A 14,647-nucleotide genomic window follows, 5' to 3' on the forward strand; every position below is an offset into this window, starting at 1 on the left:
TGTAGAGTCACACTGAATGCATCAAAACTATGAATTAACGCATGTGGTATTATATACACAACAGAAAAGTGTGAAACAACTGAAAATATGTCATATTCTAGGTTCTTCATAGTAGCCACCTTTTGCTTTGATTACTGCTTTGCACACTCTTGCCATTCTCTTGATGAGCTTTAAGAAGTAGTCACCTGAAATGGTCGTCAACAGTCTTGAAGGATTCCCAGAGATGCTTAGCCTTTTGCCTTCACTCTGTGGTCCAGCTCACCCCAAACCATCTCGGTTGGGTTCAGGTCCTGTGACTGTGGAGGCCAGGTAATCTGGCGCAGCACCCCATCACTCTCCTTCTTGGTCAAATAGCCCTTAAACAGCCTGGAGGTGTGTTTGGGGTCATTGCCCTGTTGAAAAATAAATGATGGTCCCACTAAACACAAACCGGATGGAAAAGCATGCCCCTGCAAGATGCTGTGGTTGTCAAGCTTGACGCGTGGATGCAAACGCAGGAACACAGAGTTAAGTTGAATCAAAGTTTTTCTTTCTTTCTTTAATCTCGAAGCAGAGACTCGAAGCACAAAGAATTCAAAACGATCCCGTGACAGACACTGGGTAGAAGGAACTTAAATACACAGCAATGATGAACAACAGGTGTGTGAACAGGTGCAATTCATAAACAGCAGTAAAGGTGGAGGCAACACAAACGGGAGAAACCGGAAGTAACCAAAATAAAGGCCCAAAGAACCCGGAAACCTCACAACCAATCTAGAATGTGAAACAAACTAACCCGCCCTGGCCCCTGAACCTCACAGTGGTAGCCATGCTGGTTCAGTATGCCTTCAATTTTGAATAAATCCCCAACAGTGTCACCAGCAAAGCACCCCCACACCATCACACCTCCTCCTCCATGCTTCTCGGTGGGAACCAGGCATGTAGAGTCCATCCGTTCACCTTTTCTGCATCGCACAAAGACACGGTGGTTGGAACCATCCATCCATCCGTATTCCTCCACTTATCCGGGATTGGGTCGCGGGGCAGCAGACTAAGCAGGGATGCCCAGACTTCCCTCGCCCCGGCCACTTCCTCCAGCTCGTCTGGGGGGACCCAGCCGTTCCCAGGCCAGCCAAGAGACGTAGTCTCTCCAGCGTGTCCTGGGTCTTCCCCGGGGCCTCCGCCCAGTGGGACATGCCCGGAACACCTCTCCAGGGAGGCGTCCAGGAGGTATCCGGACTAGATGCCCAAGCCACCTCAACTGGCTCCTTTCAACCAAAAATCTCAAATTTGGACTCATTGGACCTAAGCCCAGATTTCCACTGGTCTAATGTCCATTCTTTGTGCTCTTGAGCCCAAACAAGTCTCTTCTGCTTGTTGCTTTTCTTTAGCAGTGGTTTCACATAGCAGATATTCTACCGTGAAGGCCTGATTCACACAGTCTCCTTTTAACAGTTTTTGTACAGACAAACATTTCAGCTCTTGAAGCTCATCAAGAGAATGCCAAGAGTAATCAAACCAAAAGGTGGCTACTTTGAAGAACCTAGAATATGACATATTTTCAGTTGTTTCACACTTTTTTGTTATGTATATAATTCCACGTGTGTTAATTCATAGTTTTGATGCTTTCAGTGTGAATTTACAATTTTCACAGATTACTCTTTGAATGAGGTGTGTCCAAACTTTTGGTCTGTATTTCCTAATAAAGCTTTTCAAAATAAAGGCAATTTAAAAATGACAAAGATTTGTGAAAAAACTTGGCTGTTGTTTACATGTAAATAAATGACGTAACTCGGACAAAGCGGTGGTGGTTGGGTTCTTAGGTATGTATGGGGAGGCAGGGGGGGTCAAGTGCGGACGCGTTTAATTCAACTGAAGTTTTTCTGCGCAGTTGCGTCGTCATGGAGATTGGGTCACATGTGACCCGGGTTGAGCTAGTCCAGGTGTCGGAGGCTGCAGAGGATCCCCAGCCGCTCTCGCGCTCGAACGTGTGGCGCGCGCTCGCCGCTCGCGCAGAAGATGGAGCTGGAGGCGGGGAGGCTGCTGCTGCTGCTGCTCCTGCTGCTGCTCTGCTTCTCGGGCCGCGGATCCACCATCGACACCGGTAAGAGCGCACGCTCCGCGCAGAGGTTCGGTTTCTGCGCTTCCGGCGTAGAATGGGCCGCTTCTGATTCTTCTGTCTGAGGGACAGTTCAGTAGGAGCGGGGACAAACTCAAGACTTCATGAAAAAGTTTGGAAAAACACACAATTCTCAGAAAATAAACCAAAACTATCTCTTTGTTGTTTTCAGACAGTTATTTTTACATTTTTTTACACGTGCAATATTAGTTGCTTTGTTTCAAAAAACTTGCTTTTATTGTAAAATATTCTCCTTTTGCCACATCAGCAACATAATATAGCTTGCCAGCAGTGCGGCCAGGTTACCAAATTGACTAATAACAACAATTTAAAAAAAAATGTAATTTACAAACTAGGGTTGATTCCAATCGACAAGCTCTTGCTAAGCAGACAGGATCACTGCTCATCAAAGTATTTTATTCAAAATAAAAGCAGAAAAAGACATGATTGGAAAAAAAAGAAATTCTGGGCATTTTGAAGGAAATTCACGAATTGCACAGATTTTTCCTCCTAAAATAATCCGCTCATAAATCTGTGTGGGCAAATGTGCTAAAATGAGTGGCGTTTCTGATTATGTCTGCAACAGGAGGTAGGGGTCTAGAGGTGTCAGCGAGTCTCTGACAGATCAGACAGCAATTTGCCCACCCAACCAAAATCTTCTTCTGAGGGGACACAGTCTGGACGGCGCTCGTCATCAACCCCGCCACCCCTGACCTTGACTGATCTGGGGGGGGGGCTTTTTTCCGGCTATGACTGTATTTCAGAGATATCAAGAGAAAATAAAACATGCAAACTGATAAATGCTTTGAAACGTATTCACGGCCATGTTAGAACTGATTGTAAATCGTTTATTGAAAGTAGTGAATAATATAGCCCAATATTACAACAATAGTCATCTCAATATACTGGTAATGGTATAATTCAAAGATTTAAAAGTTCACAGCCTAACTTAGCTATAAATGGAACTGATGCACCAGTTCTGGACTGTTTTAGCTTATTAAAATTGTAGAGTTCGATCTGGTGCTCCATAAATCTGGAATATTTACTTTCTCTCTTAAATGCTTCACTTGGGGAACATCTTTTGGCCTTGACCTCCAGCTTAAGGGTGGAAAACAGGGCAGGGAGGTCAAACCTTATTACATTATTACCCTAAATCTCTGAAAAATCAGCAACATTCTGGTTTTAACTTTTCTTTAGTTTTTGTTTCTTTGTTTTATTTTCTGTCTTATTGCTCAAAATTCATGTAGGTCCAGAGGCTTTGACAAAGCAATTTGACTGTGGGCCTCACCTGTAAATTAATTTTATTCCTTTGTAAAAAAAAAAAAAAAATTACTAACAGAAAGAATAGCAAACTACTTTGCATCCTTGTAAATTATGTTTAGGTGTGGGTTAGGATTAGTGGGGAAACATACAAATGCGTATTTTCAGTTGCATCACGTGAAGAAAGTACGTTTCTGCTCTAACAGTATGTTTGATGATGCAGTAAAGCTTCACTCTCTCGTAAGCGGGTGTACCGAAGGGATTGGATCCAACAGACACAGTAAGAGAAGCACAATCCTTGAAGCGAGCCTGCACTGGAATGGGGTCCATTCCTGCTAAAGAAATCCAGTCAGTGTGATCCTCCATTTATTGAAAGAGCACCTTTGAGAGTTTGTGTGTACTCGTGCGTATGGATGGATGGAGGATGTGGGGCGCGGGGGTGTTTAAGCTGTTTCCCACCAACAGGAGGTCCCAGGCTTTTTGGGGCATTCCTGGAAGTCGGATCAGGACGAGCTAGTTGTCTCCCAGGGAAACAGTGCTAATAAACTCTGGGCCCTTCGTAAATCTCCTCATTATTTGCCAATGGCCCCGTGCCAGGGGGGCAGTGGGTGACCAGCGTGAGCTCCTGGAGCCGGATCACTCGCTCATCTGCCCTAGACCTCCATTTGGAAGGACAGGAGGCGTTCTGTGGCGCTGTGTGTTTTCAGTCAGCTGTAGGTCTACCCAAGGTCTTTGACCCCCAACCTGCTGGAATTATTAACTTTGGAAACGTGTCTTCTTGCTCTGTGAAACATCTGAGACAATATTTCAGACTCCAAAAAATAAAAGAATCAAATCCCTCACTTTAAAAATTCAATACTTTTCAATTTCCAAATGTTTGCAGTTTGTTTAAATTGGAAAGCACAAGTTATTGTAATGGGTAAAATACTATCATTAAAAATACTTGTAATGTTTAATACAACCTAATTACAGCAAAAATGCCACTGTCATAAATTATTTTTTAGAAGAAGTTACTCCAAACACATTTGTGTGAATATTTATTTATTTATTTGTATGTTTGTTTGTTTTTCCTTTTAATACTTGTCCTGTCCAACAGCTGAGCAGACAGATGAGAGCTGAAGGTCTCTCGTGTTGGACATATTTTACTTTTACAATAGGGTTTACGAATTTTCTGACAGACCAGATGTATATTTAAATAAACCCCTTTTGTAATCAAGGACAAACTTTATTTATATTAATTATATTTGTAACAGTTTTTTGTTGGACCGGACGGAATATGTGTGAATATTTAAACTGCCTCCTGCAGACTTTTATTAGGTCCAAAAATAAGTTTTGCCATATAAGAAAAAATAGAAATAGAAACAAAAGAAGGGCAGGGAGGGGGGCACCACTAGCAAGGTGGTGGAACATTTAAACACAGTTAAGCAGAAAGCCAAAAGGCTTTGACACAAAGATCATTGATAAGCTAAGTCTGAGAAGGTAGCTAAATAATAATAATAATAATAATAATATATTGGATTTTTCCAGACGCTCAAAGCGCTTACAATGTGTCCATTCTTCATTCACTCCTCATTGATACGTTGTGATCGTGAGCTACTGATGTAGCCACAGCTGCCCTGGGGCAGACTGACAGAGGCGTGGCTGCCAGTTCACGCCTACGGCACCTCTGATTGTCACCGGGACATTCACCGACCATTAGCCGACCTGCTCAACCACCTGAGCCACTGCTCCAAAGGCAAAAGATGGATGGGGGGAAAATGTAGCGCTTTTCTCACGCTTTAAAATACAAAAATGACTGTATTTACTTCCTAAGACCTTTTTTTTAAGGAGAAACAAGTTTATTACTAGATATTTAACATTTACTTTTGAAATTTTAAGATTTAAAGTGGGAAATTATAGAGGAAAAAATTGCAAGTTTTAGGTTAAATCAACAAAAACCAGGGTTAACCAAGTGTCAATGTCCTAAGAGGAATGTCTCTTCAGAAAGTTTTTTAACTGCATTCAAACACCTGGATCTGACACTTTCTTGTTCCAAAAGTTCCAAACCTCTTAAGATTTTGCAATTTTCAAAGCTTGAGCGTTTTAACTTTTCTCCTGCTCGAAAGTTATGAGTCTGAGTTGTGTGTGTGTGTGTGAGGGGGGGCGTTCCAACGTCACAAACTACTTTCAAATGGCCTTTTTTTCATCTGCTTCTGATTCACAAAGATTCTCAAAAAAGGAAATACTCAGAAACTCAATTTTAAGCTTCATTTCCTGAATATAATATGCCACAAGAACACGTTAAAAACACCCAAAATACAACTTGTGCCAGAATGGGTCTTTAGCGTCATAACAATTCTTCACTTTCACTGGAGGCTCAGGAAAGATCTCAAACCTGTGCCACTCAGTGGAAAGAGGCGCTTGCGCAGTTTGTGAACATGTAGCGGACTCTGTCACTGGTGTATTTTCAGTGAACGTGGTGGATTTCTGCGGACAGACCATCCGCAGTGACGGCATGATTGTCAACTCGCACCAGGACTCCAAGAAGTACTACTTTGTGAGCATGGCCACCGACTGCCACCTCACCATGCAGGCCAGTTCTCCCAAAGACAAGGTCCAGTTCTACTTCCGCTTCTTTCTGGTCTACAGCCTTCTAAGGGTGGCACCTCTGAGCCCTGCCCCTTCCTTCCCAGAGTCGCCACACGGCTCCGCCCCCCTTCCCCCTCGACTGGAACCCACATCTGGTGAGGTTCCAGGTGACCCCTGTCACGCCGGCTCATACCTACAGTTCTACGACGGCAAAGAAAAAACGTCCCCCCCTCTGGGGCCTCGTCTTTGTGGGAAGAGCCCCCCTCGCCCCATGCTCTCTACTGGAAACTTCCTGACCCTGAGGCTAGTGACGCGGGGCACTCAGCCCAGGGTGGATTTTGTGGGAGACTTCACATCCTTCAGGCTGGGTAAGCTCTGCTGCCATGCTGACAAACACCCCTAAAGCTTTGGACACACCAGGCATGTGACGCATATTCAAAAACGCACTAAATGCAGGTTTTTGAACATCTGTCTCACCCAGGGGTCGGCCACTCAATTTATTTTGTATCCTCTATCATGTAGTGGGTTCAGAGCTGCATCTTTATTCTGGGATGTCTTGCCACATTTGAGACTTTGTTGTTTGCTACTTACTCATTACATATTAATCATTACATTACTCATTACATGGCAAAGTTGTTGAAAGCAAACAAATCTGCCCAAATGCCATTAAACGCACTGTTTTCTTCAGGAAAAAAAAAATCAGGTTTTCTTGCACTGAAGCTCTGTTAGTCATCTTTCTCTGCAGGGTTTAACCAGTCCGAGTGCAGAAGCGAGCCCTACTTCACCTGCAGAAATGGGAAGTGTATCCCAGTCAGCCTGGTCTGTGATGACAAAGGCATCGACAACTGTGGGGATGGAAGTGATCTGGAAGAAAACCTGACAACAGGCTGCAAAGGTCGGTCACTGCAGGTGAAGCAGCATGGGGGGCAGAGAGATTTGACAGGAATGTTAAGAAAAACACAGCTGTGCAAGCAACGAGCAAAAGGCAGAGCAGCAAGATCAACCACATCTTTACATGAGTTTAAAGATAATAAAAATAGTCCACGATGAGCCCGACAAACTTACAGGAAAGAAATAAAAAAACAGGAAATAGCAGAGTAGCATCTTAACCCGAGTAAAACTGAGTTAGACACATTAGCTTTAACTGCAGATCTTTGTTTATTACATAACAGTGAGGATAACATTAATCTTTGAACATTTTAAAGTAATTTTACCCTACTCAAAAAACACGAAGCTTTCCCACAAAAGAAGCCTCACTTCTCAGAAAAGCTGTCATTTATCAGCAGGTCAGTTTTCACCTCCTGAAGCGCCCCTGCCAACAGGAACGACACCTCCACCCTCTTTGAGTCCACCTGCAGAGCCGACCAGGCCACACACAGACTGTGGTGAGCCAGTCAGTCCTGGGTCAAAGACAGGTAAGAAAGACAGTCATTAAGCATTAATCCAAATAATTCAAGCAGATATCTTTTGCAGACCCATTTTGTTGACTGTTTGGGTTTCAGGGTTCCTCTGATCCGTTTTTAGGGTTCATCTGGTTCAAACGGCCACTGTAGCTGATCAGAGTTCCCTGCTGATAAGCATTTGTCGGTTTATTTTTTTACAGTAGTCTATACTTGTTCTAAGTCGGAAAGGAAGACCTACTGTCTCAGATCTAGCTGGTGTGAAGCAGGTTAACCTTCTGACGCTGTTTCCCTGCAGTCTCTTTAATCACTTGTGCTTTTCTGTTCACACCTGCAGGTGGGGTGCCTCCCTTGTCCCTGTTGGTCTTGTACGTCACGCTGGGCACAGCAGCTGGCGGCATCCTGCTCTGCTGGTGCTGCTGGTCACCTGGCTGGTTCCTGTGGCGCATCAGCATCTGCCGCTTTCTACCTTGCTGCAACTCTGCATGCGCTTCCTGCCAGCCATGTGCATGCAGCTGCATCCACAGCAAGGAGCATCGAGTGGGAAAAGTCAGCCCACACACACCAGTTGACAGGTCTGCAACAGGCACAGCAGCCTCTGACAGTACAGAAGACAACGTTCCTACTGTAGCTGTGTAAAGGGGGACTTCCTGTGCACCAGCTCCCACAAATGTTGGACCACATAAACAATAACTGTGAGGACTGAAAAGATGCAAAGATGTAGATTAAATCTGCAGCCGCCTTTTACAAAACTGAAACATGTGCATAGGGGTCAATGGTTATTTGTGAAACTGTTCTGCCCCAACAACAGGGATTGTAGGTGAACAGGGAGCAGGACACTGCATTTCCTATCAACAATTAAGGTAGTGAAGGGTTTTTTGGTGTACTTTGTAACAAAGACAGGGGCATGGCCACATTTTTGAATGTCAATCCGCGGAGGCTGCAGAGCTGGAATCATCATCAATGCTTAAACCACACCCCCTCTCGAGCAGACTGGTCCCATCTTTGCAACCAAATGTCTCATTCTAATACTTCTGGTAGTCTTCAATGGCCATCATACAGACTGGGGTTTCAGAGGCAACCCAAAGGAGCCACTGATTTTCTACCAAACTTGTTGGAGCAGAACCACTGATCCAAACTTTTGATTTGCATAATTTGGTGCAGTAATCCAAATGAAAAATAGCAAATCTAAGGTCCATAATCTAGAAGGTAGTCTAAAGAAAGAGCATGGGGGAAATTGGGGAAAAACACACACAGTGAAAGTTGACAAAACTCGTGGTATGATGAACCACTGTAATTCCTAATGAAAGTACAGGGAGCGTGAAAGAAGACTGCTGGAATGTGGACTAGGAAAAACAAACTGCCTATGAACTTTCGAATAAGACCGTCTTTAAAGTGGAGAAGCACAGATGCACTGCATGGATGACAAAGAATGGAGCGTGAGCACGTATGGAATGCCAAGAAGGACAAAAAGTGCCAGACTGGAAGAGCATTGTCATGAAAAATCCATACTTAGCCCAACCCGTTGTGGGAAGGCCCTTCAAGTGACTGGACGTCTGCAGTTGACTTCACAAAAAATTTCAAAAGGGTTGTGACCAACAAGCCACTTCCACATTCTGATAGCTTGAGAAAAGCCCATCACTTTTTATTTTATAATGATAAAATTTATTCCAACAAGAAGAAAAAAATCATACACTGTGAACTACCTGTTAAGATTTTAAATATGAAGATCTACTTTTTGCACATACAGTGGCTCAAACTCAGCAGAAAGAGCAAAAGTGACAAATTATTCACCAGGATAGATGAAAAATTCAAACACTGATAGACATAGATAAAAAAAAAACAACCATAAATAGAATAATTATCATGTATGATAATTATTATTATGAATGAGTGATGGATGAAATCAGTGTGTGTTTCCTTTGCCATAATTGTTTTACCCTACACACTGACGCGCCGTGCAAATCGCGCTGCAGGACCTCTCGCACTTAAATGATTAAAGAGGATGGTGGGTGGGGTGGGGGAGTTCTCCTTACCCTCACGAATATGGGGGGAATACTGTACTCAGATTACAGTGGAGCTAACGCCTCCTGCCAGTGACAGATGAAGGCATGTTCATTCATATCAGAGCTGTTACTTGTTGGTTCTAATGAATCCCACAGCATCCACATTGATCCCTCTGATGATTCAATTTTTTATTTGTATAGCCCAAAATCACAACAACAGTCGTCTCGATGGGCTTCGAAGTAAAATGATCATCTGATTATCATCAGAGATTCGTATGGATACTATACTGACCTTCATGGGTTACAAAAAGGGATGTAGTTAAATGTTTATATTGTTTAATGATGGCAAAGCAGGGTACAGCATGACAGTAGAAAAAGTTTATAAATGTGAAACGTTACAGGAACACATTTATTGATTAGAAGAATCTCAAATGTGATACTATGGGAGCACTTTCAGAGTTAAAGACTGCACATAAAGCTTAAGAACAATAAAGTGACTTGTGTTGTCATCATTTCTTCGTTTTTCAACCACACTCATGCTGTGTTTGGTCTGTTGTTCCATGCAGAAACAGTGTGATAGGTCTGTGGGTCTGCTGTGGAGCCATGCAGAGGAAGCAGCCTGAGGTCTGCAGCTGCAGAGTCACTTAGCGTCCCTGAGGCCTTTCAGGGCTAACTTTCCTTAAACTGTCAGTGATTATGTTGATAGGCTGCTAAAAGTATCCACAATTCTGCATGAGCACACTCAACAAGACCATGCAGCAGCCAGGGACAAAAGAACAGAAACTGCCTCACTGGTTCATGCAAATCACAGTGATGAGGGGCAGTAATTCAAATCCAGGAAAAATGTCTTGCTAAGATTACAATAAAACATTATTTCACATTTGCAGCACAATTATACAAGTTTAATTTGAATAAGTTATGCAAGACATTCCACCACAAGATTTTTCTGAAGCAGGAAATGATGACTGTAATCCACATATGCTCCACCTCTGATTCTGAGACTTGAAGGGCTGAGACCTTCAACAAGACAGGTAAGACCTCAATGTTCTTTGTCTTTTAAATGATTAAAATTACTCAAACAAAACACAAAGATTTCACAATGTTTCATTAATTAGGTTTGTTTTTTGACATTCTCAGACAGAATGACTCTGCCTCTATCTAGCGACGCAACAATGCCCTTCCTCTACGATTCGGTTTGAACTTTAATTTTTGGGTCACAGTTTTGTTTGGGTTTGATACATGATTTGTGTTTTACAAAACAACAACAAAGGAAGTATTCTGATTTTTTTTTCCTAATAAGCAAGTACCTATGAAAAAAAATCATTTCAGCTGGCTCATATTAATATGACCTGCCAGTGTTTTATTACATGACCTGGTGTCATGTAATAAAACAATAAATAATAAATAGATAAATGCCTCTGTCTTTGAAACTTTGGACGTAAACATACTGGTATACTGTAAGGATTCAACCATTTCATTTATTTACAACAAAGTAACCAAAAAAAAGACAACATTAAATAAAAACCGGCACTGAGACAAAAACAATAAGTCAACATTTTAAGTCTTCTTCAGTTTAGCAAACCAAGAAAAAAAAACTTGACTTGAAAACTTAAGTTATTCAAATTTCTACGCCGTCATTTAAAAACAAACTACTGAAGTAGACCTGTACAACTGTTTTTTTTCATTTTTAAAGATAGTTTGACCATTGTGACCTTTCAAATTAAGATGTGTCATCCGAGCAGACTTGGCTTTTAGGTCCACGTTGGCTTTGGTGGATTACAGTCTGTAAAATGTTGAATAGTCAATGAAATATCAGGGAGAAAGAAAAACCTAACGCCCAACTAGATTAAAGAAGCATCAGAAGGAGCTTCTTCTGGGTTATTGAAATCTTAAGTCAGAAGGAGGAGATGGGCAGGGATTTGGTCACCAATGTTGACCTTCCATGAGCAAGATGTTGAGGGCCAAGTCAACAGTGACCATTGGATGACGCTTGAAAATACCAGCCCTTCCTGTCCAAAGTTATATCACCTCTGTTGATAGAGGAGAAAGAATATTTGAACTTTTTAGTTTCAAAAACTTCTTGGAGAATGTCCATTTCATCTTGACGGTGAGACCGGTTTGAGTGCATGTGCCTCTTCCCAGCATTGCTAACACTCTGTGGGAGGTTGATACCAAACATGAACAAGCCGATGGCAAGACCCAGACTTAGACGTAGCCCCGATTGGTCTCAAAGTTCCACACATGTAGGTAGAAGAGCTCAGTTCAGACCAGGATGAGATCACTTCCTGCTCTGGAGCTTTGTGTGGGCTCTGTTGTTTTGTAGCCTGGTTAGAAGGTGACTCAGGGAGGGGGGTCTTGGCTCATAGCCCACAGCCTCACACCCCCCGGTATCCACAGACAACCTTTCATGTCTAATCCCAGCTTCTGTAAGCGACAGAAAGAAAAAGACTTTTCTAACCCTGCTGTCGCTATGATTCAACTCCCTGTAGGTTACCCTGTGACCCCGTGGTTAAATGGTTGGAGACGTATGTGAGTACGTGTGTTTGGCGGGGCGGGAACAGAGTTTTGAACATTTTGCGTCATACCTTAGGGCTGCTGTGGATTTGTGTCTAAATGATGAAATGTTGATTACATGTAGAACCTAAACCCCGACCAGCCAACCGCGGTCCTCTAAAGCCCCTGCCTCTTTATCACCTCTCCTTGTCCACCTTGCCGCTGATTAGCTGACTCAGGTGATTCCACATCTTGACTGACTGAACAAACCTGATCTAGGTAGTCAGCATCAAGCAGAGTCCAGAACTGGAAAATAGGCAGGGTTGTGGCTCTTGAGGACCAGGACTGGCTGGACTAAATATTGTGAATTTTTTTTTTCTTTTTTGCAGTTTTATTCAAGAAGCATACCCTTTCAGTCCAAAATCTCACAACCATTTTTACGACTATAATCCTTTGGTAAGTTAAACAGATAAAGTCCCATCTGGGAACTTTCTTCTGAAAACAAATCAGACTAGAAATGAGGATGTGAAGCGAAACTACTTAAGTTATCAGTCCTTAAAGTGAGTAAATTCTAGTTGATGAGAATTTTTTTACAACACTATTTTATTTATTTGTTAATTTCATTTGTTTAAAAAAATGACAAACTGACATATTTTTGGATGGTAAAATTGAGATCACAGGTTTACAAATTATAAATCCCTCTAGTTTTATTATTTGTCCACTGGCTTCGTAGAATAAAAATGGTTTCAACCCCCTGCTGGGTTTCTGATACAATTTACAGCTGTCATCTTAGTGATTATTCTGAGGATAAATTCTGGATAAACCTGCTCTAAAAAGAAGACAAAGATCTGTCTATAAATGTTTAAACTACCATGGCTACATCTGGATCACAGATTAAGTTTATGAGATTCTTCCAATACAAGTGTGAATGTCAAAGAGCTCTGCTCCCCCAATGCAGAGCAAAGCATCTTAAATTGCTGCCTCTTCTGCCCGTCACTGTCATTGTGAGGACGGTTTCTATTCCACTTCTGTATAAAACATTGTTGCTTATGTATACTATAACTTTACCTTTAATTGTAGACCCTTTGTTTGCGAAAAAAGGCTTGAGTTTTTTTACATACCTGTCAGAGAAGATCTTTCATAGGCTGGAACTGGTGCATTTCAATGGAACTAATTCAGGGCGTGTTCAGACTGGACACATTTGGTTCACTTAAAGTGAAAGTTTGTTTCCCCCGATATTTCGGAACAAATTTTCAGTCTGAATACACCCAGGCGGGAACCGCTCTCAAACCCATCTATTGAGGTTGTCTGGGTTCGTTTCCAATCGGACTGAGCTTCAGTTCGCCAAAACCCGGCTTTAGTTCCTCATCAGAAATCTCTTAAAAATAATGCCACAACACTCAAAAAATGAGACAAAGAAACTCATTGAAATGTGGTCGGATTAATTCTGGCTAATTGAAACAACTTTTAACGTGACACACATTGCTTCTCATTGTTTTCCCAACAATCTATCATAAAAACTTATCAGTGTACCTTCTTAGTCGTCTTCTTGTCAGTTACCGCCCTGCAGCATGCCTCCACCAAACCAAAGCAGCAGTAAAAAGTTGATTCAGACGTTTAAAATTGGTCAGCAAAACATAAAGTTTAAATGAACTGAAGAGATCTTTAGTCATGTGGTTTTGTTTACAAGCTTTAGTCCAGAACAGGAAAGTCTCCTAGAGCTACGTTCACACTGCAGGGCTTAATGCTCAATTCCGATTTTTTGACAAAAATCCGATTTTTTTTTGCAAGGCCGTTCATATTTTCAATTAAATGCAAATTTTTGTGATCTCCTGTATGAACGTGAAATGACCCAGAAGTGACCCGCATGCGCAGAAGAGTACTCAACGGGGAACGACGTCACTGTTGTTCGTGGGAGTAGCTAACGTTAGCAATGGATGTCAACAACAGCGTTGTCAGCAGCGGAGCTCTTTTTGCATTATTGCATTTATTTTCACAAAGGAGCCGGGACAATTACTATCTTCTCATGTTAAGAAGGTATTGGAGCCAGAATCGTGGGCCGTTTTGGCTCGTGCTGGTTTGTGGCGCCTTCCGTCCGTGAAACCAGGGTTCGAATCCGGGCTGCTCCCTATTCCCTTCTCTGCTGCTGTGCCGGTCCCAAGCCTGGTTGGATTGAGAGGGTTGCGTCAGGAAGGGCATCCGGCGTAAGAACATTGCCAAATTAACCATGCGACTCATCCTCATGGGAGGGTTGTTTCGCTGTGGCGACCCCTGATGGGAGAAGCCGAAAGTGAAAGAAGAAGATTGGAGCCAGAATCGTCTGTACCCACTGTAGTGGAATGGGATGTGTATATGCTGGGGCCGCGCGTGTGTGTGTAAGAGAGAGGAGAGAGCGCCTGCAGCAAGGTAGGGAATGAGGGGGGCAGTGTGGGGCGCGTGTTGTGTGTTAGGGAGGAAGGAGAACGGTAATAAAAGAAGACTTCCCCCAGAAGAACTGCTATTGACTCTTTATTAACCTGCTCTGGAGAATCTGAGGGTCAGAACGGGGAAGGATCCGCCTTCGGCCCTGGAAAAGGTCTCCCCTGTGCCTCTGACCACGGTCGGATGTTCTTGTTCCCGCCTTCTTCAAGCAGAATGATGACCTTCGTAGCGTATCGATGACGTACTGGTCGGATTCATGTGGCCTGGCCGTTCAGACAGAAGTCGCTTTTCAAAAGATCGGATAAGTATAAGATTCAGGACCACATACCCAAGTGGCCTGGGTTACATTTGAAAAGATCGGATCTGTGTCGTTCAGACTGTCATGAAAAGATCAGATACAG

The 14,647-nt window shown here is 42.8% G+C and overlaps 1 protein-coding gene across 2 annotated transcripts; it reads left to right on the forward strand.

Moving 5' to 3' along the window:
• The first annotated feature begins 1,886 nt into the window (after nucleotides 1-1,886).
• ldlrad2 (low density lipoprotein receptor class A domain containing 2) lies at nucleotides 1,887-9,827 on the forward strand. Of its 2 annotated transcripts, none has more exons than XM_011475208.3 (5): nucleotides 1,887-2,083; nucleotides 5,809-6,294; nucleotides 6,672-6,821; nucleotides 7,210-7,341; nucleotides 7,664-9,827. In XM_011475208.3, exons 1-5 carry the CDS (start codon nucleotides 1,999-2,001, stop codon nucleotides 7,963-7,965), a joined length of 1,155 nt encoding a protein of 384 aa, XP_011473510.1. In that variant the 5' UTR covers nucleotides 1,887-1,998; the 3' UTR covers nucleotides 7,966-9,827. The 2 variants fall into 2 exon arrangements, with proteins under 2 accessions (XP_011473510.1, XP_011473511.1); XM_011475209.3 differs by having other exon boundaries at nucleotides 7,213-7,341.
• The last annotated feature ends 4,820 nt before the right edge of the window (nucleotides 9,828-14,647 follow it).

The sequence above is a fragment of the Oryzias latipes genome, chromosome 5 (assembly GCF_002234675.1).
Source record: "Oryzias latipes chromosome 5, ASM223467v1".
Taxonomy (NCBI): Eukaryota; Metazoa; Chordata; class Actinopteri; order Beloniformes; family Adrianichthyidae; genus Oryzias; species Oryzias latipes.

Coding starts and splice junctions, on each gene's coding strand:
- ldlrad2 (XM_011475208.3), top strand. CDS start 1,999: ATGGAGCTGGAGGCGGGGAGGCTGCTGCTGCTGCTGCTCCTGCTGCTG. Junction 2,084..5,808: donor CGGATCCACCATCGACACCG/GTAAGAGCGCAC, acceptor GTGTATTTTCAG/TGAACGTGGTGGATTTCTGC. Junction 7,342..7,663: donor CAGTCCTGGGTCAAAGACAG/GTAAGAAAGACA, acceptor TCACACCTGCAG/GTGGGGTGCCTCCCTTGTCC.